This window comes from Phocoena sinus, chromosome 14 (assembly GCF_008692025.1).
Source record: "Phocoena sinus isolate mPhoSin1 chromosome 14, mPhoSin1.pri, whole genome shotgun sequence".
Taxonomy (NCBI): domain Eukaryota; kingdom Metazoa; phylum Chordata; class Mammalia; order Artiodactyla; family Phocoenidae; genus Phocoena; species Phocoena sinus.
Genome location: NC_045776.1, coordinates 74,856,319 through 74,881,929, shown reverse-complemented (window position 1 = coordinate 74,881,929; position 25,611 = coordinate 74,856,319). Strand labels below are relative to the sequence as shown.

At 50.3% G+C, this 25,611-nt stretch overlaps 1 protein-coding gene and 1 non-coding gene across 3 annotated transcripts; one reads left to right on the top strand and one right to left on the bottom strand.

Annotated features, from left to right (window-relative positions):
• Positions 1-8,104: 8,104 nt before the first annotated feature.
• Positions 8,105-18,942, bottom strand: SDSL (serine dehydratase like). Of its 2 annotated transcripts, XM_032653839.1 has the most exons (9): positions 18,858-18,942; positions 15,761-15,840; positions 15,223-15,417; positions 15,013-15,052; positions 13,582-13,721; positions 12,339-12,427; positions 11,376-11,603; positions 9,551-9,675; positions 8,105-8,523 (listed from the first exon to the last, which is right to left on the bottom strand). In XM_032653839.1, the coding sequence occupies exons 3-9, from the start codon at positions 15,394-15,396 to the stop codon at positions 8,330-8,332; spliced, it is 990 nt and encodes a 329-aa protein (XP_032509730.1). In that variant the 5' UTR covers positions 15,397-15,417; positions 15,761-15,840; positions 18,858-18,942; the 3' UTR covers positions 8,105-8,329. The 2 variants fall into 2 exon arrangements, with proteins under 2 accessions (XP_032509730.1, XP_032509731.1); XM_032653840.1 differs by lacking the exon at positions 15,761-15,840 and having other exon boundaries at positions 18,858-18,931.
• A 1,824-nt stretch (positions 18,943-20,766) lies between these two features.
• On the top strand, positions 20,767-20,898 carry LOC116739412. Its single transcript, XR_004345583.1, has one exon. It is a non-coding gene; the product is annotated as a small nucleolar RNA SNORA70 (small nucleolar RNA).
• Positions 20,899-25,611: the final 4,713 nt, after the last annotated feature.

Sequence of the window (25,611 nt, the reverse complement as noted above, 5' to 3'; positions counted from 1 at the left end):
AAGGAATGCAATTTTACTATATTCGGGGAACTACAGGACATCCAAACCTTGCTTAAAAAGAAATCCTGGTACCTAACGGAGAGCGTGGGAAACCTCTGCTCATACCTGCTGCAGGCGCTCGGGCTGTCGCTGCTTCCAATGGCAGAAATTGCTGGAGGAAGAGTTTGCCTCACATGCCTTTGCGGGTCCCTGAGATCAAAATCAGTATCATTGTGCGATGCTGCCACGCTATTGTTTAACCAACAGTGTGGGACACGGACCCACGGGAGGGACCAGGCATTTTCACAGGTGCCTGATGCCTCATGAACAAGTCACTGTCTTTTCAGTTCTTTGTCAGCCCTTCTGATCGTTTTAGGGAGAGTCTCTGGTGCTAGCTTGCTAACCCTGGCTTACGCCGGCAGGCTTGGAGTCTCGGCAGGACAGAAGCTAGCTACATGTAATGGCATTGTTTTGTTTATCCTTTTATATATTGCTACATGTATCTAATTCTGGGAAGTGATACCGTTTCTCCATTTAGAGTGGTGATAACTGTTCCCTTTCTAAACAGCGCTTAAGGTTTCAAGAAACGTGTGAATTAGGTAATAGTAAAGATGATGCATGGATCTGGCACAACCCTAGGTGGCAAGATGGGTCTGGGGATGATATTTCAGGAATGTGTGCACTCAGAGAGAGCTGGTCCCTAAAGGCCCACTCCAGGTCACTGGAGACTTCTCTCTGATGAACTCACAGTCCCATGGATTTTCAGTTTGGACCGGCTTTGATGTGGCTGTGCTGTGTGACTATGATTAGGTTACTCACCCTCTCTGGACCTCAGCTTCCTCGTCTGAAAAATGGGGATGGGACGTGGAATGAAGACCCTGCAATCAAGTTGTCCAGACCTCTACCTGCCTTCCTGAATCTGCTCTTCATTCATTCATTCATTCACTCGGTCATTCAGCAAATATTTGTTGAAATAGTATGCACTGGGCACTCTTCTGGGCTCTGGGGTACAGATGTGAATAGGACAGACTTGATCCCAGCCCTCACTGAGATGATATTTTAGTGGGGGAGACAGACAGTAACCAAGGGAGAAAATACTTGGTCATTCCAAATAGTGGTAAGAAAAGAAGTGGTGAGATTGGGAATAACTGGGTGTTAAAAACAGGCAGTCAGCCAGGCTGGGCTAGGGTGAGGCAACTGGGGTACTCATGTTGAGTGCAAAATGTAAAGGGGGTACACACCAAAAACTTAGGAGTCAAGATAGATAGTACTTTTATATAATATTTTGAAAACTCAAAATTAATGCAAAATAATCCGTAATGAACAAAACGGCAATGTTTTTAAATAGACAGGATCTGACAGATCTGCCATTCAGGGGGGATGAGACATCCAAGTGCAAGGTGAGATCCTATCTTATGTAAAATGCCCCTATGTTTTTCACCATGAATTTCTGTTGCATTAATTTCATTTTAAAGTTGTTTTATTACAATCTTTTTCTTGATTTCTGAGGTTTCTTTCTTTCTTTTTTTAAATTGATTTTGTGGCACCCCTTACATTTTCCTCCCAAAGTGAGTCCCTTCCTCGCTTCACACCCTAGTCCTGGCCCTGAGTGGCAGGCAGTGGGTCAGGAGGGCCTCTCTGAGGAGGTGACACTTGAGTCGAGTCCTGAATGAGAAGTTGCCAACTTTGCTGAGCTCTGGAAGGGTGTGGCAGGCAAAGGGAACAGTACTGACAATGGCCCTGAGACAGGATCAAGCTTGATGAGTTCAGGAAGAGAAAACGCTGGTGTGGCTGCAATTCAGGGAGTCTGGGGCTGGGGGAAAGAAGGAGGGGCTGAGACCCCAAAGGTCCACAAAAGCCAGATGACACGGGGCCCTGTGGCCTAGGTGAGGGGTCAGACCTTTATCTGAAATGCCAGCCAGGGGCACGGGAGGGTTTCAGCAGAAGGGGTGACCGCTCTGCCTTGGGCTTAAGACTATTCTGGTGGTCCAGTGGTTAGGACTCTGAGCTTCCACTGCAGGGGGCATGTGTTCGATTCCCTGGTCGGGGGAACTAAGATCCCACGTGCTGCATGGTGTGGCTGAAAAACACCAAAAAAAACAAACCAAAAAATCTATTCTGTCTGCTGAGGGCGAAATAGATTGGGGATGGGAGTGAGGACAGCCTCAAAACTGGTGGCAGGAAGACCAGTGGGGAGGTTGCTAGTCACCCGGGCAAGGGACATGCCCAGCTTCTGCCCTCTGTGTTTGCTGTCGCATGTCTTCTCCCTGGAAGCCTTCCCGGCTTTATTCCTCATTTTGCAGGAGAAGAATTTTGAGGCTCAGAGAGGTTAATTCATCTCCTCAGGGTCCTAGCTAGTAAGAAGCGGAGGTAGGCTTTGAACCCAGGTCTTCAAATACCCAGCCTGGCCCATTCTCTGCTCACCTTACCACCTCAGAAGAAAGGGTTAGCACGTAACTTCAGGCAAGCCTCAGTTTCCCTCATCTGTAACATGGGACGAATTACAGCACCCACTTCCTGGGGTGGAGGAGTCTGGAAAATTGAATATGCCCTGCACAGGCTGAGTGCTCAATAACTTTTACCTTAAAAGGAAGAAAAAAGACCCTTTCCCACCACTTTCTCTCTCCCTCTCTCTCTGTCTCTCTGCTGGTTCTCCCCTAAAAGGAGAAACTTTGGTATTTATTCTTCAAACATTTATTTTATTCTTTAGGGTTTTTTTTGGAAGGGGAAGGATTGGTGAAGGCAATCAGTTTTCGGACTTAAGATAAAAAATCACAGCAAAGGGTCGACTTGACTCTTTATAATTAATGGGGCGGCTTGTAATAGGATTCTCCTGCCCATGGCGCTCCCAGGAAACACCTTTTTACATAAGATATTGCCCATGCCGGAATGGCAGCAGGGTGATTTATGGGGTTCCTTGCTCCAGAAAACCTCTCCTGGGGTTGCCCCGCCAGTGGAATTTATCAGGGAGTTTGGAAACCAGGTAAGAAACCTGCCCGTGACATTTTTGGTGGAGTTTAAAAAGCACAAACACTGGGGAAGGGGAGAAGCCAGTGCACGGGGGCAGGGGGGAGAGGGTCCATTTAGGTTGGGTTTTTCTACCAGCAGAGCCTGAGATGGGGGCTCTTGGCACGTGATTTATCAAGAGTAGAAGGGGATGGGAGGTGAACAGGAGGAGGGGAGGGTTCAGGCGGAATCGGGTCTCAGCCTCATCCCACGGGGAGCTCTGCTCTGTGGATGGCACCACAGAGCTGCCCCCACCTTGAGGTTGCAGGAGAGGCTGCATCTCTAAACACAGTGGCTCCCCACTGGCTGTTCTCTGGAGAAGGGGGCAGCTGTGGGCCGTCAGCAGCCAACACTCTCAGCAGCTGGGGGGCATGGCTGCACCCACCTGATCCAGGAGATTCGAGTCAGTGGTGGGGTGAGCACCAATCGTAAGCAAAGGTTTCTCAGGACAGGAGATGAAGATTGAGGCTGGGGACAGAGCGGAGGGAGACGGGAGGCAGGGATATGGTCTCATGCTCCACTCCCCTAGGGCTCTTCATCATCCTCAGAGTAAACACCAAAGTACTGACCACAGCCGCAAGGCTCTTCGTGATCTGGTGCCCCTTCCCTCCACCCATGCACACTCCTTACCTCCCTGTCCATCTTCCACCATCATCTACTTTCTCTCCCTTGCCCTTCCCTCTGCGGTCACAGTAGCCTCCTCACAGGTTCCCACCTCAGGACCTTTGCACATGCTGTTCCCTCTGCTATTCACCCATACACCCCCACATACGCCTTTATTTCCTTCAGTCCTCAGCTCAAATGTCACCTTTTCAAAGAAGCTTTCTTAATCATCCTATCTCAACTAACCAAAAGATTAAGACACGTAGGAAACAGATCAACACGCTGTGTGACTGGAGGCTCCTGGCGCTGCTTCCTCTAAACCTGTTTCTTCTGCTATAAACTAGGATCAATAACCCCAGCTTCATATAAAGAGCTTCTGTAAATGGATTCCGTAAATTCAGCCGCTACCCTGGTGAGGTGTCGGTGGGATCATTTAAATCTTCCAGAAGTTTCTTCTTCAAAGCAGTCCAGGGACTTCCCTGGTGGCACAGTGGTTAAGACTCCACGCTCCCAATGCAGGGGGCCCGGGGTTCAATCCCTGGCAGGAAAGTAGATCCCACATGCCGCAACTAAGAGTTCACATGCCACAATTAAGGAGGCCCGCCTGCCACAACTAAGGAGCTGGCAAGCCGCAGCTAAGACCCGGCTTGCCAAATAAATAAATAAACAAATAATTTTTTTTTTTTTAAAAAGCAGTCCAGTGAGATGCGTTGCCTCATTGGGTTCACTACCTGCCCGTCATCACAGCTCAGCGAACCAGGTTCTACAGGGGGCGGACCGTGGTTCCACCCGCCCTCCTTTCCCTGGAACCCCTGGCTACGCTGGCTGTCATGGTAATTAGGGTCCTTGACTCTGGAGTGGGCCTGGGCTCTTGCCTCTCTCTCAGCATTCCTTTCTTCGTGTGTAAGACGGGATCCTCCCAGGCATTGAGTAGTTGCTTGATAAAGTGACGACAATTAAAACAGCACGCCATCATCCCAGGGAATACACAAATAGAAATAATCCAGGCCCAGAAGAGATGAGATTTGCCTAACACAGGGTTTCCCAACCTCGGCTCTATGCTCTAAAGGTCCAGTTACTCCTTGCCCGTGGGGGCCATCCTGTGGATTGTAGGGTGTCGGGCAACTTCCCTGACCTCACCCACTAAGTGCCGGGGCACGCTCCCCCAACCCAGTTGTGGCAATCAAACACGTCTCCAGAATTTGCCAAACAATTCCCAGCTCACATCCTGAGAGCTGCTCTGATTGGACAGTTTGGCTCCTGGGCCTGCCCTTGAACCAGTCACCATGGCCAGACAGAATACAATGCTTGGATTGGCTGAGGTTGGGGTCACATGTTCCTCCTCCTTCCCTGCAGGACCTGTCCAGAGCCTTTTTATAAATATGCAGGCTTTTCCTAAATTGCTTTGAATTTGAGCTAACACTAAGCAATTAGGAGATCTGTTATGCTGGACCTGCTATTGGATAAACTTGAGCAGTGGCCACCTCCTTTAGGCAGAATATGAGCTTCCCCGTTTGCTCCAATCCCCACCACTCCCTAATGTCTAGCCCCCAACCTGCTTCATCGTATACATCTAAGTTTGATGCCTGGCTAGTGACTGGATTATAAGTCCCAAGTGCAAAAATGTGAAGCTCTCCACGGTTTGAGGGAAATCCTTCAATGAACTGCAAGTGTTGTCTCATAAATACACGAGTGCATGCGCTCTCCCACACGTGGACACAAACATACATGCATGCCTACAGGTACAAAAGCACACAGCCGTGCACAGATGACTTGGGACATAAAGCCAGTCGGAGCCATCGTGTCCACAACTGAGGGTCAGACCCTTCTCTGAAGGCACTGGAGCACGTATCTGCTTTGTACTGGGCTCTTGCCCAGGCTGGAGAAAGGAGAGCAGCAGTGGCATAACCCTGGTCCGCCTTCCCATGCCCCTGCCATGCCTGGGGCCAGCTCTGGGGTAAAAACACCCCCTTTGCCAACCAAAGGCTGGATTTCAACCATCACCTTGGCTTAAGGCTGGAGTGAAGGACTAGATGGAGGCAGCCTCTGGAGGCAGGGGTTTTAGAGTCCACCTGATGAGAAGACAGAGGGAACCTCAGCTGATAGGACCCACAGGGAACCAAAGGGCCCGCCTCCCAGGAGAGGGGCCCCAGCTGGGATGGAGAAGCTGGGTGTATCTCAGGCAGGTACACACACCTGGTGACCCAGTGTTCAGTGCTCTCCACAGAGCCCTGGACCAATACAGAAAATCTCGTGCTCCCAGGACCCTCTTCGTAGGCTCCCCATTTCCCCCACTGAGTGGTCCAAGAGGGCAAAGGCAGAATGGCAATAGTCTCTCAGCTCCAGTACCCATCCTGCTACATCAGGTCATAACAACCATCACCTCAGCTTCAACCGTCCACATCCTGCTCTCTCCCTGTGCCTCCGCTCTGCCCTTGGCATTCCTTGGGTGTCAACCAGGAAGGGCTACTCCAAGGTAATTGACATGTGTTATCTGGACAGGGTCAACAGGCCCCTCGGGTTCTTATCTCAAGCTTGCCGAGACCAGGAGAGGAGCAAACGGCAGCTGACAAGTCTCCCAAGAGTGCAGCCAAGGACAGGAAGCCTGAGTGGGAGACAGAGCACCTGGAGTGGAGACGGGATCTGCCACTCACCTGGAGGAGTGCGGGGTTGGGGAGATGTTCTCTGGCTGAAGCAATCCCAGGGGCTTCAGGGAGGAGGCTGCCTTTACACTGGGCTTCGAAGAATGTGTAGGATTTAGAAGCGTAGAGGGCATGGTATGCGGGGGGCATGGCTTAAGCAAAGGAAAGGAGGTAGGAGAGCAGTCGTGGTTAGAGGCACAAGCCCAGGTGTTTACATAGCAGCGTTCCAGTTCAGCTGTGTGACTTGGAGTAAGTGCTTGACTGCTCTGTGCCTCGGTTTCCTCATTTGCAAAAAATGAAGATTATAATAGTATCTACCACATAGGTTACTGCAGGATTAACTGAAATGACTGCTGAGACCCGAAGCACACAGGAGGTGCTCAACACAAGAATAACTACTAGTTCCTCCGCACCCCTCACTGTTGCAGGAGGAACACTCAGGAAATGGTAAGAACTAGCAGCTACTGAAAGACGACACCTGTGCCGGGTCCTGGGCGTAATCTGCAAACAACCCATTTTACTAATTAGAACACTGAGGTACTGAACCAGAGCATCATTGACTCAAGGTCACTGGGGTAGTGAGTAGGAACAAAGTTCAGGCTCAAACCTGGCTGTGTCCCGCTCTGGAGCGCTCAGTGTCTATTCCAGGAACCCACAAGGACATAGGGCTGGGTCCTGGAGCCTTCTGGAGGGACAACCTTGGCAACCGAGGTCGACGTCTACGGTCAAAGGGAGGATGAAACCGAAGCAGTGGGAGAAGCAGAGGGAGGACACTGCTGCTCTCAAATCCTCAGCCTGAGAAAAGGAGGAGACACCTGGTGGAGGGAACAGTTTGGCCACAGGAAAGGAGGTGGGAAGCAGCAAGTGGCCCTCCTCCAGCACAGAGGGGCAGCCTGAGGCCCAGAGAGGGGAAGGCACTTGCCCAAGGTCACACAGCCCTCATGAGGCAGCCCCTCAGTGGGAGCTGGGAGCTGGGTTCTGCCATGGGCTGTGACACAGGGTGGCCCCCACCCTCTCTGAGCCTTGTTTCCTGCAGCGCTGGGAGGGGTTGTATAGGGCTCCCCCCATGCCCAGACTGTGTGGGCCCATTCGCCTCTGCGACCTCGGCACCCCCTGGCTGGGTAGAGTCAAGGAAGACCCTGGGGCAGGTCTCACCTGCCTGGAGCCGGGCTTCCCCATTGGAGACAATTTGCTGCCCCCTGGTGGCCATAAAGGATTCTAATTTTCTCTCGGTTTCCGAAGAGATCCTTCCCAGGGACTGCAGGTGCCCAGTTTCAGGACCAGTGTCCACCCTCCTTGTGACCCACAGGTGTGTCCAGACCGACCTGGAGGCCCTACCTCCTTCTCCAATGTCCCACCACACAAAGAAGGTGAAGGTCCAAGAAATACAGAGTCATGTCGAAAATAACAGGGTTTGAAACTGGCCGGGCTACATTCCAACCTGTGTGACCTCGAGTGAGTTATGTCACCTTTCCATGCCTCAGTATCCCCATCTGTAGAACAGGGAAGATAATAATGGTTTCTACTTCATAGTGCCTTTGTGAACTTTAAAGAGGACAAGGAATAGAAAGTTCTTAGAAGCATTTCTGGCACATGACAAGCACTTGATAAAGATTGGCAATATTGTCCTACCGGCCCAGGCCTGAGAAGTGACAGAATGTCCCCCTCCCCTTCCTGAGCAAGTCCGCCAGGTAAGGGAAGCCCGGTTAGGAGCTCAGCATGGCCGGATTCCCTTAGGAACCGGAGTTCTGAATTCTTGGCTTTGTTGCACAAGCTGTGTCATGTGAAGAGAGTCGCGTCATCAGAGTGCTGGCATCAGGTTGCTGTGTGCCTTCTCTGAGTTCACGGAGGTGGAAAAAATGGACCTGCTGGAGTTACAAGCCCAACTCAGAAAAGGTTTATTGGCCAGAGCTGCAGGGAAGCCAAAGGGAGCAGTTCAGGAGAGCTTCCTGTAGGAGGCAGCCAGCATAGCAGCACAGAGCAGCTGCCACTGCCCTCCATGAGCACAGAGGCCCCTCAGCCAGCAACCCCCTCCAGGGGTGTCCAGGAGCCTCTTGGGGATCACTGGGGACCAGCCGGCCCTCCTAAACCAGGAGCCCTCAGCCCTGGCCCAGCTGGGCTTTCAGAGCCTGTAGCTCTCCACTGTCAATGTTGTTTCCTCCACACACGATGACCACGACTGAGGCCGGGGAAGGGTGCAGGCGGCCCTCAGCCTGGAGCCTCCCCAGGAGGCCTGAGTAGATGGCAGCTAAGGCTGCCCCGCAGGCAGGCTCCACCAACATTCGCTCATCATCTGCCCAGAGTAGGGGAACGGGGGTGGAGGGGGGAAAGGGAGGAAGAACCAGTTAGTGCTCAGCAGGCTCTGGGCACTGCAATTCCATGAAGCCAGCCATCCAGGCATCCATCTCACAATCCATCATTTGTCTGACTCTCTCTCCATCCATCAATCTGACCATCTATCCCTCCATCCATCCGCCTTTCATCTATCCATCCATCCATCCCTCCCTCTATCCATCATTAGACTGTCTGTCTGTCCATCTATCAGTGTATCTATCAATCATTGTTTTATCCATCCATCCATTCACCCATCCATCCATTCATCCCCTATCCATCATTTGACTGTCTGTCTGTCCATCCATCAATGTGTCCATTAATCAATGTGTCCACCCATCCTTCCATCCATTTCATCCATGTCATTTGTCAATCCACTGCCCATCAATCCAACCGTCTATCCACCCACCCATCCACCTATTCATTATCCACCTTTCCACTCACTCATACATTCATCCATTCACTCAACAAATATTTATTGAGTGCCCCCTCCCTGCCAGGCCCAGGGCTAGGAAGGCCCTGGGGACACAACAATGAACAAGACACACCAGCCCCCACCCTCATAGAGTTCACAGCCTAGTGATGTAGTTGGATAAGAATCTGGCAGTTATGAGACTGTTGGGATTGGTGCATAGGAAGTCTTCAACCCAGGTGGGGTGGGGGTGAGAGATCAGAGGAGGCTTCCTGGAGGAGGTGCCATGATAGCTGAGTAGCCCTTAGTTACGTGAAACCCATAGGGAACAGGGCCAGGATGGGCAGCAAGAGGGAAGAAAAGTGGGTGCAGAAGTCCGGAGGCTAGAGACAGCAGGACACACCCCTTCTTCACCCCCACCCTTTCCATCCACTCAACGTGCACTTACTACATGATTACTGTATACCCAGCCCTGCGATAGGCACTGAGGATACAGATAAGAGAGAGCACGCTCTCTCCAGGGGATCCAGGGACTTTGCCGGGTTCTGAGCCCGGGTGGGGGGCAGTGCTTACTCACCCAGGAACCGCTGCACAGCGCTCACGGCCTCAACATCCTCCACCACCTCAGAGAAGACCTTGAACTCCTTCGTACACGCCAGGGCCTGTGCAGCCACCGTCCTGGCACCCAGGCACTTGGCTACACTGCAGGAGCGGGCAGGTGGGGCAGGGAGGGCAGGGGTGCGGAGAAGAGCTGGGGACTCAAGTCTCCTCCCCGCACAGCCCCAGCCCTCCCCAGCCCCGGGCACCCCTCCCATCCTGCAATGGGCCGGGGGCCCAGCATTTCAAGAGTCTCAAGCAGCGCCTGGCTCAGAGGAAGCACTCAAAAACTGTGTGTCCCACGAACAGCTGATGAATGCACGTCACCTCTGGCTCTACAGCCGTGACTGCTGTTCTTGCACAGACCCCAGAAAGCCAAGCCTAGAAAATGATTTTTTCATTTTATTCGTAAATAACCATTTACCACGTCTATGCTATAGCTAATATTCACTGAATGTTTCCAAGGTGCTGGATGCTCGGATATTCCAACAGGGTTTTTTTTGTTTGTTTGTTTGTTTGTTTGGCTGTGCCATGCAGCATGTGGGATCTTAGTTTCCCAACCAGGGATCGCACCTGAGCCCCCTGCAGTGGAAGCACGGAGTTGTAACCGCTGGACCGCCAGGGAAATCCCTGGATTTTCTGTCTTAATCCTTATGCTGTCCCTTGGAGTTAGAAATTTATGGGTTCCATTTTATAGGTCAGGAAACTGGAGTTCACAGAGGTTGAGTAACTTGCTCTAGGACACACAGCTAGTCAATAGCAGAATATAGGCTCAAATTCAGGTAGTCTGGCTCCAGAGTCCACGCTCTTTACCTCCGTGCTTGGGATCACCTACCTGTTGGTATTTTCCTGAGCTAGGCAGTGTTTCAGGCCTGGGAGAGGCTTTGCTGAGCTCATAAGAACTGGCTCTGAGCCCTAAGTGGCCCAGAGTACGGACTCCGGTACCAGGCTGCCTGGTTTCAAACCTTGGCTCTAAACTAGCTGTGTGACCTTGGAAAAGTCACTTGACCTCCCTGAGCCTCAGTTTCCTCATCTGAAAAACTGGGCTAATAACAATAGCTGGCTCACGACGTTGTCACAGACAATGAGTTAAAACATTTCAAGTGCTTAGAATAGAGCCTGACAGATAGTGAGTTCTACAGAAGTGTTGGTTGCAATTATTGTTATTGCTGTTATCAAGAACCAAGTCTGGGAGGGGAGACAGCAGTGAGTAAGGAAACACAAGAACAAGTAAATAAATACCCACTGTAGGTAGACACTATGAGGGAGAACTTGGGAGGGGAAACTCCGATGACAGGGTTGTGGGGAGAATCTCTCTGAGGGGAGAGAAAACAGCCAGAAAAAGAAGAGGGAACCCTAGGACTTCTGGGCCGAGGACACAGCCCGTGCAAAGGCATGGCGGGAGGAAAGAGTATGACCCATTCAAGGGACAGGAAGACGGACCAGTGGCTGAAGTGGAATGGGGAGGAGTCTGATTGGGGCCTGAGAGCTTAGGGAACACACTGATGGGTTTAAGCGGGGAATGAAAAGTCCTATAGATCAGCCATGCAGGATTAAGGAGACCCCCCCTTGAGGGGACTTCCCTGGTGGTCCAGTGGTTAAGACTCTGTGCTTCCACTGCAGGGGACATGGGTTCGATCCCTGGTCAGGAAACTAAGATCCCGCATGCCATGGTGTGGCAGAAAAAAAACTTTCTTTAATTAAAAAAAAAAGGTGACCCTCTTGAGTGCCCCACTTCCACTAAGTGGGGCTGGGAGGTCCTAGGGCAGCCTAGCGCCCCACAAATGCCCCCAGCCTATGCCTACCTGGTGATGTCCGGCAGTGTCACCAGCCTGCCTGCCTTAACGGCCGCATTGAAACAGTGTGCCCCTTGGGTCTCCATGGCAATTATGGGCACATGCTTCCAGCCCACCTCGGCCAGGCCAGCCGACACCCCGGCCAGGAGGCCTCCGCCCCCTACTGCCAGCACCAGGGCACCCGGTGGGGTCCCCAGCACTGCCTTCAGCTCCCGCACCAGGCTCCCGTGGCCTTCCCTGCAGGATGAGGGAGCAGGAGAGAGGGGCAGGGGTGAGGGAGGCCCCAGTCCCACAGGCTCACAACCACACAAACTCCCCGCGTCGCCATCCGCCTCCCCACCCGTGGCACGTGGAGGGGAGACCCTGCCACGCTTAGTTCACTCAGCTTTCGTCCACTCAGGTTATTCGTTCACTCATTCTTTCCCCCTTTCATCAACCTCCCAGGCATATTCTCAATCCATTTAATCCATTCCACAATGCTGGAAAGAGGCAGCGTTCTTGTGTCTGGTTAAGAGGAGACCAGAGTAACACTTGGAACCAGCCCAACTCAAGTCCTGGGCCTGGGACCCAAGGTCTCCGCCACTTACTGGCTGTGTAATCTTCAGCAAGGAGCTTGACCCCTCTGTGCCTCAGTTTCCTCACCTGTAAAATGGGCATTAAAGCAACCATCTCTAGGGCTTTGGGGAAGACTAAACGGATGGAATGTGTGCCAAAGTACACACTCAGTCAAGGGGATTTATTATTAGCATTTCCATTTTTACACACGTGGAAACTGAGGCATGGGTGGTGAGATGCTTTGCAGAGTCACACAAATCACAAGTGGCAGAGGTGGGGTCAGGACCTCCATGTGCCTGGCTTCCAAGCCTCTTCTCCTCTTGGGGCCTCAGTTTCCCCTCTGTCCAGTGGGAGGACCCTGACTCAACGACGGTCTCTCAGTGCTGAGTTCCATGGGGAGAGGGGCACCAGCCTTACCATATCAGGGGGTGGTCAAACGGGTGGATGTTCACCCAGCCATCCTTCTTGGCCAACTCTTGTGCCCTTAGATTGGCCTCGTCCCAGACCTAAAGAGAAACCGAGGACCTCAGAAGACGGGAGTCAGACGGCTATGGAGGTTGGAGCAGAGCCTGAGGTCTCCCGGATGGCTCCAGGGGCCAGTGGGCTGAGGAGACCCCCGAGGGTGAGACCAGAGCTGGTGTGGACCCAGCAGCCTCCTGGGACAAAGGCAGAGGCTTCCAAGTGGACAAATGGATGCCATGTGCTTTCTACAATCCAGGCAGGACCCATCGTGTTCTATTCTCATCATCTGGTTACCTGCGAGTCTCCCCAACAATACTTGGAGCTTTGTAAGAGTAGAGACCATGTCTTATTACCTCTGTATTCTTAGCACAGCCTAACAGTGCAGGCACATGGTCTGTGCTCGATGAATATCTGTTGGATGGATGATGGATGGATGGAGGGGCGGAAAAGAAGGCAGAGGGAGGGAGAAAGGGTGATGGACGGAAGGATGCTGAATGAATGAATGAGTGAATGAATGAATGGATGAATATATGAAGGAGAAAGGAAGACAGAAAAGCAGGCAGGCAGGAAGGAAACTGTATACACTAAGTATTAGGAGACCAGCTTTTGGGTACCATGATATGGCTTTTAGTTTTAACCTTGATGGTTTTTAAAAGCCTGTTTTCCAGGGATGATGGATGGATGGATGGATGGATGGATTTTTTCTTCTTCTTCTTCCCAGGAGGGGGGAAGCATGACATGTTTGGGTCTCTGTTTCTTGGGTAACAAAGTGAACCAACGATATCCTTATCAGATGAATATCCTTTCATTTCGGGGTGGCCTCAGAATGGGGGATGATGCTGTCATCATCTTTCTTTATACTTTTTGTCTTACTGAAAGGCAAAAATTTTAAGTGGATAGCACCAAGTGTTAGTGAGGGTGCCGGGAGACAGATACACTCCTGGTAACCACCAGCCTCCTGCTTCTCTTGGGTTCACACAGGAAAAGTCTCCTCAAGGTGGGGAGAGGCAAGTTGACAGATCCAAGCCCTTAATATACAACACATCTCACTCACCCCTCAGCTCAGCCATCCTCAGGGATGACTGGGTCCCAGGCATAGTTCACAAAACGGAAAAGGAAACAGGATCTCTTGGGGCTGAGGTGGGAGTAAAGGGGGAACAGCTCCCTTCAGCTGGTCTCCCCTTCTTGAGGTCCTTACCTTTCCCGTCAGCTGAACTTCGGCCCCCTCCCCCTGCAGCCTGCTCACCACCTGCAGAGAGGTGCCCTCGGGGAGCACAATGGTGGCTGGGATGCCCAGCTTCCTAGCAGCGTAAGCGGCAGCGATGCCTGCGTTACCCCCTGTGGAGGCAGTAGAAGGGGGGGCTGTGGGCATTTGTATTAGCCTGTTGACACACTGCTCTCCCACCCTCTCCGTTCCCCTCTGGGAGTCACGCCTTCCCGACACTTATATGCCCCACCATTGGCCCCAGAGGTGGACACGTGATCTAAGTGGAGCCAATCAGAGAACGCATTCACCTGAACCATGATTGGTTCAGGGATGAGTACATGGGACAAGCTGGGCCAAAAAGACCAATTCATGGATTGATGAGGCCATTGGGAAGGGGTACTCCCTTTTCACCAGGGTTGGTAGGATGGTAGGAGGCAAGCCTAAAACTCCGGATGGCCATCTTGCTACCATGTGGTCTATGTGAGAGTAAAGTTAGTACAGAGGTACGACAAGCCAAGAAAAGGAGAGGTACAGAGGAGAGCTCCTGGGTCCAGCTGTGCCTGAAAGCCAATCATCCCAAGAATTCTTCAATTCTTGGAGCCTGTAACTTAAACCCGCATTATTGGGGTTTTATCACTTACTACCAGGAGGCTTGAATGATGGGAAGGGGGCTGAGAGAGGACATGCCAAGCAGCCATCTGACCATGACCTTGATGAGACTGGACTTTTAAGAAGAGGCCAAGGACTTCCCTGGTGGTGCAGTGGTTGGGAGTCCGCCTGCCGATGCAGGGGACACGGGTTCGAGCCCTGGTCCGGGAAGATCCCACATGCCGTGGAGCAGCTAAGCCCGTGCACCACAGCTACTGAGACTGTGCTCTAGAGCCCGCAAGCCACAACTACTGAGCCCACATGCTGCAACTACTGAGGCCCACGTGCCACAACTACGGAAGCCCGGGCGCCTAGAGCCCGTGCTCTGCGACAAGAGAAGCCACCGCAATGAGAAGCCCGCGCACCGCAACGAAGAGTAGCCCCCGCTCGCCGCAACTAGAGAAAGCCCGCGTGCAGCCAAAATAAACAAATAAATTTATTTAAAAAAAAAAAAAGAAAAGAGGGGCTTCCCTGGTGGCGCAGTGGTTGAGAGTCCGCCTGCCGATGCAGGGGACGCGGGTTCATGCCCCGGTCTGGGAGGATCCCGCATGCCGCGGAGCGGCTGGGCCCGTGAGCCATGGCCGCTGGGCCTGCGCGTCCGGAGCCTGTGCTCCGCAACGGGAGAGGCCACGGCAGTGAGAGGCCCGCGTACCGCAAAAAAAAAAAAAAAAAAAAAAGAGGCCAAGCCCTGGACATCTACTGCTGCTCCAGCCAGGTCCTCCTCCCCCAACCCAGCCCTGAGGACCCGCATGAAGTAGAAAGGGGTGGGCTCACCTGAGGAGCACACCAGGTGTCTGCATCCCTTTTTGGCCACCTGGGAAGACAAGGTATGTGGGTGGGGGCTGACCCAAGCAGGTGTCACGGAGGCCTGTGTGGATGGAGTTAGACCCTCCCACTCCAACTCTCCCCACCCCTCGTCCTGCCCACAGCTGTCCCCTTCCATCTGTACAGCCTCACTCTCCCCTCCTGCCCACACACCCTCACCTCCTGGCAGAAACGTCCAATGCCACGGATCTTGAAGGAGCCAGCCGGCTGCACATTCTCATACTTGAGGAAGACAGGCATGCCCACCACCTGGGACAGTGCCCAGCTCTCCAGCAGAGGCGTGACGATGTGGAAGTGCTCACCCTTGGCACACTCCGCCAGAGGGCCCTCCATACCAGCAACCACCTAGAGGGCCTGCAGGAGGGCACAAACATCATAGCCCAGGCAGCTCCAGCCAAGAGTCCCTGTGACCAGAACAGGGAACGGGGAGAGGGAGAAGCTCCTCCGCTTGGCGCCCTTAGTGCCATATGGCTGCCAAGCCGTGAGGCTCCAGGGAAGGATCCGCGCCTCTCTGGGCCTCAGTTTCACCAGCTGGACAAGGAGCTCTGGACTAGGGGCTCTTTTCTTCTGTGACTCTGGCTGCTCACAGCGCTGGGGATGGAGAATGTGGCCAATGGTGGTGATGAATGAATGAGAGTGGGAGAATTCATTCATTCATTATTCATTATTCATTCAAAAGACATTACTGAGCACCTACTATGTGCCAGGCAGTTCCAGGTTTTGGGTCCCAGCAGGGGACACGTCAGAGGCAGCCCTTACTTTGCCGGAGCTCACGGTCTAGTTGGGGAGACAGAAACACAGAATTTCAAACAGGAGTGACCTAGAGGGGAGGGTATTATTTTAGCAAGGGTGGTCAGCAAAGCCGTCTCCCAGGAAAGAAACTTTTTTTAAAACTTGTATTATGGAAAATTTAACACAGCAAAAGTGTCAAGAACTGTCTGACGAAGCTCCCGTGTAGCCATCACTTAGTTTCAACGATCAACGTGTGGCCTGCCTTGTTTTCTCCATATCTGTGCCTAATCCTCCTTCCTGTATTATTATTTTTTCCTCCTTTATGATTATTATAAATTTCCTCCCATATTATTTCTTCTGTAAATATTTCAGCGTGTAGCTCCAAAAGCAAAGAACTCTTTTTAAACATTGTAGCCACAGTTTCAGAACAGTATACATTTGTCCAAACTCTTCAAATTCTAACCTTGAGTAAACTAATTTTATTTTATGGAAATTATGCCTCACTGATGTTTATTTTTTAAAATGTAATCACAATGCCATTATCACGTCTAAAAATATTAAAATGATTTCTTAATATCATCAAATATCTGCTAAGTGTTCAAATTTCCAATCGTCTCATTAAATGTAATAAACCACCCATCTTGTTGTTGGTGATGGTTTAGGGTTTTGTGCGTTTTTGGTTGGTTGAGAGGTAATTTACTTTCTTTTGACCTGCAAGTTCTCAAAGGGGAAACTTTGAGATGAATGACAAGAAGAGAAGCAAGGGAAAAGCGTTCTGTAGAGGGAACAGCAGGTAGAACCACCGCCTTGAAGGAAATGAACTTAGAGTGTTCCTGGTGCTGAGAGAAGGGACTGGCGGAGGTGAGAGTAGGAGGCGAGCAAGGAGAGGTGGTCAGGGATGTTGGGGAGGGCGTTCCAGCCCACGGTGAAGAGGTGGGATATTATTCTAATTCTACTTGCTATGGGAAGCCGCTGGGAAGTTTTAAGCCAAAGTGCGGATGAGTGAGTGAGTGAGTGAATGAACCAGTGTGTAAGGGCGAGAAGCAGAGAGAGAGGACATTAGAAGGGAGAACAATAGAAGGATTTTTTTTTAAGGAGCCAACGCTCTGCCCTCCCACCCACCCCCCTTTGTTTTTTCTGGCGCAGAAAAGCATTGGGCCGCCCAATAGTGGGGCTGCAGTTCCATTACTTGCCACTAGGCGGAGCGCTGCAACCTCCCCCGCCCGCCACAAGCCCAAGCTTCTCGTCCACCCTTGCTTAGTCAAGAGCTGGGTTCCCCTCTTCAGAGGTTTCCAGGTCTCCTGTCCCTGGATTTGACTCTGGGCCTCTGTTGGGATGGCCCTGGGGTTCCCCAGGCATGGCAAAGCCTGAACCACCTCCACCCAGTTCCATCCAGGACAATTCTTAAGCAGGGCATGGCATTGGGGGAGGGTAGCCCACGGGTCACCCAAATCCCGCATACCCAGCCCTGGGCCTCACCTCAGCCCCAGAGCCCAAGAATGTGAGCTTTGGGGTCAATCAGAGACCAGAGTTAGAAACTAGCTATGACTTCTTGGCTGTGTGACCCAGACAAGTGTCTCAACCTCTGTGTGCCTATTTCCCCTTCTGTAAAATGGGAATAATAACATCCCAACTCACAGGTTTTGGGGCAGATTAATAATAATAGTAATAATAATAATAGCTGTCCTTTGTGGAATCCAATTACCAGAAACTGACTGAGTCTTTTGGAGGCATTATCTCATTGAGGTCTTTTAACAGTGCCGGCAGGCTCATTGTTACTCTAGAATGCTTACAAGGTGTAGGCCCTGACCTAGGAACTGGGGACACCATGGTGAACCAGACAGATATCTACTCCTGGAGGTGACTCATAATCTCAGAAGGGGATCGACATTCAACAAATAACTGTATAGACAAACAAAATAATCAGAAATGGTGAGAACTGCTAAAAGGGAAACAGGCATATACGGAGCCTTGAAAAGAAGAACAGGGGACCTACTTTGGGTCAGGAGGTCAGGAAAGGCCTTTTGGAGGAGGTGACCATTAAAACTGAAACCTGAAAAATGAAAAGGAACCAACCACACAACAAACGGGGAGAAGAGCTTGTGCATCACAGGATCATTGTGATGATTACGTGAGACCATAAAGTAAAGGCATCAACTCTGCTTCACATATAATAACAGCTAATAATTACATGGGACTTACTTTGAGCCAGGCACTATACCAACCACCTTATATTTTATCTCATATAATCATTACAATGACCCTGAGATAGGTTCAATTATTAACTCCACTTTATAGACAATGAAACTGAGGCCCAGAGAGGTTAAGTAACTTGTCCAAGGTCACACAGCTAGAAATGGCATGGCCAGGATCCAAACTCAGGCAGTGCACTTTGGCATCTGTGTTCTTACCCATGATGCTTTACTTTCTCTTTTATATTAGCATTATTATCATTGAAGGTGTGAGCATTTAGTACTTAACTGCCAGTTGTCCTTAGGAGCTAAATGCTCCTGCCTCAGTCCCCAGGCGCCCCCAGCCCTCTTGGTTATACCGACTGCCCAGAAGAGGACAGCAGGCGTCAGTCAAACGAATGAACCCCAAGTTGCCAACAGCCTTATCAAGCCCAGACGCCCAGGAGGGCACCTGCTACTTCTATGAATTGGGGTAAAAGACCAACTGACTACCTTTTCCACCTCCCTTGTCCCTCACGCTTTTCCCCAGAGGCCACCTGGGTGATGCTCAACAGTCAAATCTCTGGTGCCAGGGCTGGGAAACCTCAGCCACCCCTTGGCTGGCAGAATGTCAGCCCCACCCCCCTGGGATCAGGATGTGCTCCCCAATCCTCAGGGTCCCAGATCCCTAGCCTTCTAGTCCAAGGCAGACAGGCCACAAGCACCCTGAGCTGAACCCATGTTCCTGGGAGGACTTCGGACAGTCTCACCCTCCCACTTTCTGTCCACTCAGCTGGGACTTGGCCCCAGAACTTTCCAGACTAGCCTCTACTCACATTCACAAATGTACATAGAGCCCCAGGGCCCTATTTGGGCCCCAGACCCCCTTACCTTCCTTCTCAACAGTCCCCAGACCAGCTCAGCCCCAGCCCACTGCCCACCAGCCTGAGTGGGCACTGGCTCTGCCAGCTTCCTGTGGCCTTGGCCCCTCCTCTTGTATTAAAGGGACAGCTCCCCACTGAAGGAGAAAGGGGACAAGATCAGCCTTCACTGCCTCCCGGTTTGCTGTCCGAGACATGTGATTACCTGGTCCCATTTCACAGATGAAGAAACTGAGGCCCAGAGAGGGGGACTCACTCAGCCAAGGCCACCCAGCCAGCGAGGGGCACCCTTTAACTCTCACCCTGGACCACCTTTGCTGTGACGCAGACACCTCCAAGCCCGGTGCTTGCGCCGAATGCCAAGCCACTTCCCCTGGACCACTGTCAAGGTCAACTTAGGTCTGAGACAAGAAAACAAGGATAAAGGAACAATTATTATCTGTCACATGAGAAAGGCATGTTTTCTTCTGGAGTTCCTCCTCATCTGTGATATTTTATACCCAACATTGGGACTCAAACAATTATTTATTGTTCAAATGAATGACTCTGACAACCGATTCATTCACTCAAAGAATATTTATTGGACACGAACTATGTGTCAAGTCCTGGGACCTTTAGCCTCAAACAAGACAGCATGTCCCCTGCCCTCAAGAAGCCCCAAGATACCACTGAAGAGCAGCTATGATCAATGCTGTCAGATGTTGGCAAGAAGAGGTGGGGTAGGGCTGTGGGCGCCCAGAGCAGGTACCTCACCTGGCCCTTGAGGGCTGGGAAGGCTTCCTGGAGGAGGAGACTGAGAGGGGTCAGGAATCAGGAACAGGGAAAGCAAAGGTCTGAAACTGAAAAACATTGGGGTGTTCCAGGAACAGAGACATGTGCAGGAGGACTCGAGAAAAGGCAAAGGATGGGACAGCATGTGGGTTTGGGGCTGAGGAGGTGGGCAAGGACCAGAGTCCACTGGATGCCTGTACTCAATCCAGAGTCTGGACCTCACCCCAGGGGCACTAGGGAGCATGGAAGGCTTTAGGCAGGGGAATGACGTGATCAACATTCATGTCTTGTCTCTATCAGCATCTCACTGGGTGAATCTGAGCTGTGTCACATTAATCTGGGGGGGCCCTCAGTCTCCCTATATATCAAATGGGAGGTGAGGTCGCAGGAAGCGCCTGGCAGCCCAGATGGCCTGTGCCCTTCTTGACCTGTGTGTGACCTCCCCGGTTTGATGATTACTCCTGGCCACTTGGGGTTCTAGTGGAACTTGCTTGGTCATGATCCTTGATGAGGACTTTAGCAGTTTCATCCCCATCCTCACATTAAACCAACACCATCCTTGACAGGTGTCCTGTCCTGGTCTGGGCACTGGGACACAGAGGTGAAAAAAACCCAGTTCATGCCCTGAGGTGGCCCCCAGCCTGGAAGGGAGAGAAAGTCACTATTCAGTGACAACCCTAACACCCCCTAGGAGAACAGAGAGCAGAAGGTCCCATAGGGCAGCTGAGGGTGGGGTGTGATCAGGGAGGGCTTCCTGGAGGAGTGGGGCCTTAGCATATAGTTCAGGTTTGGACAAGAAGCATGATGGCTGCATTTGTTGCATGCCTACTGTATGCCAGCCCTTTTGTGTTGATGAGAGATTCCCAAAGGTTTTTTACTAGTTGGGTATTTATATCCTGTGTGCGTGTGGTGTGTGTGTGTGTGTGTGTGTGTGGTGTGCATATAAAATAACACACCTAATTTTATGGATGTTATTGCTTAGGAAGAAGCTAAGGCAGGTATTAAAGTTTAAAAAAATGGAGTTTTTTTTCTTTTTTAATATTAAATAGTAGCAGTAAGTTCTGGCATGAAGAGGCCAGTAACAATTAGAACACAGACCCTGAAGCCAGCCTCTAGTACAAATACCAGCTTTGCACTTACTGGCTGTGGCTTGGGTAAGTTACTTAACCTCTCTGGGCATTGGTTCCTCAAGTGTAAGATGGGGATAAAATACTACTTCCCCAGTAGCGTATGCAGCCTGTTGCCTGTATGGGTTGCCCTAAGGGACATTGGAGACAGCCCTTTCCAGTGGACATTCATGTCCCGGGCATGCAGTCCCCAATCTAGGCTCCAGACAGGTATGCGCGGTGCCTTTGGAAAGCCCCAGGGCACAGTGGCCAGGGTCCACATTGGCCAAGTCATAATGTTTATCCGCACCGAGCTGCAGAGCAAGGAGCATGTGATTGAGGGCCCTCCACAGGCTGAGTTCAAGTTCCCTGACCCCCAGAAGATTCACATCTCCAAGAAGTGGGGATCTACGAAGTTAAGCAGATGAATTTGAAAACATGGTGGCAGAAAAGTGGATCATCCCAGATGACTGTGGGGTCGAATACATCCCTAATCGTGGCCCCCTGGACAAATGGCAGGTCCTGCATTCATGAGAGCCTTGGCGCCGTCCTCTCCTTACTCACGCCCACCACAATAAATACTACTTTCCTGTCCAAAAATTAAATTAAGTTAAAAGCTATTTTCCTTACATTAAAGCAGTATGGGAGGAAGACTTTGAAGTTTTGATTATAATACTGAATTTACATTTGGTGGGTAGAAAAAAAAATACTGCTTCCCTAGTGGAGTTGATGTGAGGATCAAAAGGTTAACAGATGGGGACTTCCCTGGCAGTCCAGTGGTTAAGACTCTGCGCTCCCCATGCATGGGGCACGGGTTCGATCCCTGGTCAGAGAACCATCCCCCATGTTGCACAGTGCAGCCAAAAAAAAATAAAATTAACAGATGTAAACTATTTAGAACAGTAGGAAGTATCCTGTGTTTGCTGCTGTTCTGCTAGCGTTGCTCTATGAGTATTATAAAAGGTGTGATACAGCAGTGTGGCAAAAATTGCAAAGGCAGCTCATGAATGTCCAAAGTTTGGGAACATGACAATCGTTCTATCACAGGACGCTTACAACACCCTAGGGGGAGGTGGGTATTGTAATGAACTCCACATTGTGGAATCAGATTTGGCTCAGAAAGGCTAGGTCATTTTCCTGAGGTCACACAGCAGGGGCAGAGCCAGGGCTTAGACCCAGAGCTCCTGACCTAGAAGAGGATGGAGTGGGGAAGCCAGAGTGGCTGCATCAGAGAGCAGATGAGGCTGGAGAGGGGTCCAAGTCACTGACCCATCCCCTCCCAGATCCACATTTGTCAGCCAGGCCCTGTCCCTGACACCTCAGGCTGCCAAACACCCTGGCCAGTCTCCCGGATTATTCATTAAGCTTCATTTCACCATCTTCGCCCCCAGCTGGCCTTCTTGTTCCCAGGGCAAGGGAACTGCGTAAAGGGGAGGGATGGGGTCTTGGACACAGTTAACTGGCCCTCTGAATTTGCAGGTTTAACTCTGGACTCTGCATCATACACTTTCCAAGGCACAGAGGTTCAGTTCCATTAACAGGTGAAAGAACTGGAGTTCATGCAGTCAAGCATCCAGTCTAGCTGCTGAGTAGCCCAGCTGGGATTTGCCCTGGATCTTCTAACACCCAATATATCTTAGCTAATGTCTCAGACCCTTGCCAAGGTGATCAATCATTCTAGAGCAGAGAGGGTCTCAAACTAGGGGGCCACGTTTTTACTGGCTGGAGCTGATTCACTCTGTCCTCCGTAGAGCTATCCCGTGGGGGATTGTTCTATTTGCCACTGTCCCCATCTTTCTCTATTGCATCCCTAAGACCCAGAAGGCTCCTGCCTGGTTCCTGGAGTTCTTTGAGTTTGAAACCCTGTGCAGAGGAACTTTCCCTCTCTCCTCTTGCCCTGATAAGGAAAGGAGTCAATTATTAAGGGAGAAGCTGAGGCACAGAAAGGTTAAGTCACTTGCCCAGCAAATAGCCCATGGGACCAATCACTGAGGGATCCCACATCCAACATAGGTGTTCTTGTCCCAAGAGACTTACAAATTCACAGCCATGATATCTGAGCTGAAAGAATTTGTCAGGGCCATCTAAGCCATCCTTATAGTGGATGGGGAAAACGGGGCCCAGAGGAAAAAGGGGAACAGTTCTGGCCCCATGTTCAGATTTTTGAAATAAAGATAAATGGATGGACAGCTTTAAGGGTGCAGTGTATTAAATATTGCACAATATAGGAGGTGGTACAACTCGATATACTTCTATACATTTAATAGCACAAGTATAGGGACAAGCCATGCGATTGGAGGAAAAACCCGGGACTGAACTGAGTGGTCCTCTGTTACTGATAGAAGCTCCCTGTGAATTCAGACCTGAGACCGAGGAGTTGGTCAGTACATAAAACGCACTGAATTCAAGACAGACAGTAGCAGCAGGGTAGATATTAAGGAATTGACTCTTGCCGATTAGGATTGGCAGTGGGGGCCAGTCGGAAGTGAGCAGGGTGGCTGGAGACTGGAAATCTAGATACTGCAGCTCAAGTCCAGGATCTGAAGATTAGAACAGCAGTCTAGAGATGGAATGATTAGTGCATTCTTCAAAAATCCCAGATCTTCCAAACAGCTTCTTAGGATGCTTTCCTCAAAACAGGGGTGTGATGACTTTTTTTTTTAAACAAACAACAATGTTGCTTTTAAAAAGACAACAATAACAAAAAGTTCCTGATACACCAGTCTATGATTGCATCAACACCTGTAGGTTTATGGAGAACAATACTGATAACATCATTTGTCCTGGGGAAACGGGAGAGGTGGGGATGAGGGCGGAGTGGGGCAAGGAGGCGGGGGCCATCATGGAAACATGACATGAAAATGGTCCGTAATCTCCGCTGTGCAACATGGTAGCCACTCACCCCCCATGCATACCGAGCTCTTGCATTGTGATCGTGCCACTGAGGAACTGAATTGTAACTTTTGTTTACTCGAAATGTAAATAACCTCAAGATGGATAAACAACAAGGTCCTACTGTATAGCACAGGGAACTATATTCAATATCTTGTGATAAACCATAATGGAAAAGGATGTGTATATATATATATATATATATATGTATAACCGAATCACTTTGCTCTACAAGAGAGATTAACACAATACTGTGAATCAACTGTACTTCAATAAAAATTTTACTTTAATGTAAATAACCAGAGGTGGCCAGGGGCTACCATACTGGAGAGCACGAGCTAGAGGATCTGTCTAGGAGGCAGTGTGGACCCAACATGAGAGGCGTTATTGTCACCAGGGGAGGGGGAAGCGTGTTAGTCAGTCCTTGGGCTTTGTGTAATGATTTCCCCACTGAGACAGACAGATCCAAGTGACATGCAGACAGAAGGACAATCACGACACAGGAACAGGAAGTCCCCCAAGTAGATATGGGATCTGTGCGCCATACAGATGGACGCAACTCAAAAACACTCCACACCTGGAAGAAGGAGGAACGTTACAGTGGGGACACCTGACAACCAGCACCTGGGCCAGGTGATCAAGGTCAGCCTCCACAGTGATGAGTCATGTTGGTAGTTGGCATATGGTCTTAATGGGATGGGATGAGATATCGCCTCCATGGCCTTCCTCCCCAAATCCTATAACCCCCGTCCTTCCACTCATGAGAAAAAACATAAAATCCACGACAGTCCTGTTCAAATCTGTCAAGGTTATCAAAGACAAGGGAAGTCTGAGAAACTGTCACAGCCAAGAAGAACCTAAGGAGACAGGATGGCTCAATGTAACGTGCCATCCTGGATGGGATCCTGGAACCGAAAAATGACGTCAGGGAGAAACTAAGGAACTCTGAGTAAAATATGGACTTCATTGAATAATAATGTATCGACAGTGGTTCAATAATTGTGACAAATGTACCGTGTTAATGTAAATTAATAATAGGGGAAACTGGGTGTGGGGTATATAGGAACACTCTGTACTATCTACGCAGTTTTAGATTTCCATTTCTGTAAATCTAAAACTATTCTAAAATAAAAAGTTTTTTTTTTTTAAGTCCCTATACCCAAACCTGCAAAAGTAGCAGAAAATAACAATATTTCTTACAAGAGGATTCTTTGCTTTGCAGAAAGATTCTCCTCAGAGGGTGCTTAAATAACGAGGTGCTTTTTTTTTTTTTTCATTCTCGTTCAAAGCAAGCTTAACTGACTAAAGTCCTATGTTTTAAAATGGAGGGAGAAACAGGCCCACTGCATGGATGCAGATGTTGAGAAGCTAGCCGATGACAGAGAAAAAGCTGGAAAAGAAATTGACTGCAACCATTACATAAAGAGGGGGCAATGAACAGGAGCCAGTCTGGGATCAGCAGTAACAAGTTTTTCCCTTTTGCCATAGTTATTTTTCTGTATAATCAGGGGAAATGCATAGCAGAGGCATGTATCATGGAGGAATAATATTTTGAGAATATTAACTTATCACTCCCTCCCCCTCACTTCCCTCCCCTGGGGAGGAGACAGACAGTGAGAGACAGAGAGTAACAGAGACAGAGACAAAGAAAGAGAGACATTGAGAGACAAAGAGATCAGAGAGAGTGAGAGAAAGAGAAAAAGAAAGGGAAAGGAAAAGAAAGAAGGAAGGAAGGAAAGAAGGAAGGAGTCCTCATTTGTAACATTTGTTGATTTTCATGGTATCAGTAGTCCCCAGCGGATAGTTTCAAGCTACCAAAGTTTAACGACTTATTCAAACTTTCCTGCAGATGTACAGTTGATAGGCATCCCGTGCACTTTGCCTCAGGGAATGGAGATAAGAGAAAGTTTAAGGCAGTGGCCAACACAGGGAGGGGAGTGAAGATACCTTGAGTCTCCAACCTTTCTCTGGAATGGTTGCCCGTGGACCCCAGAC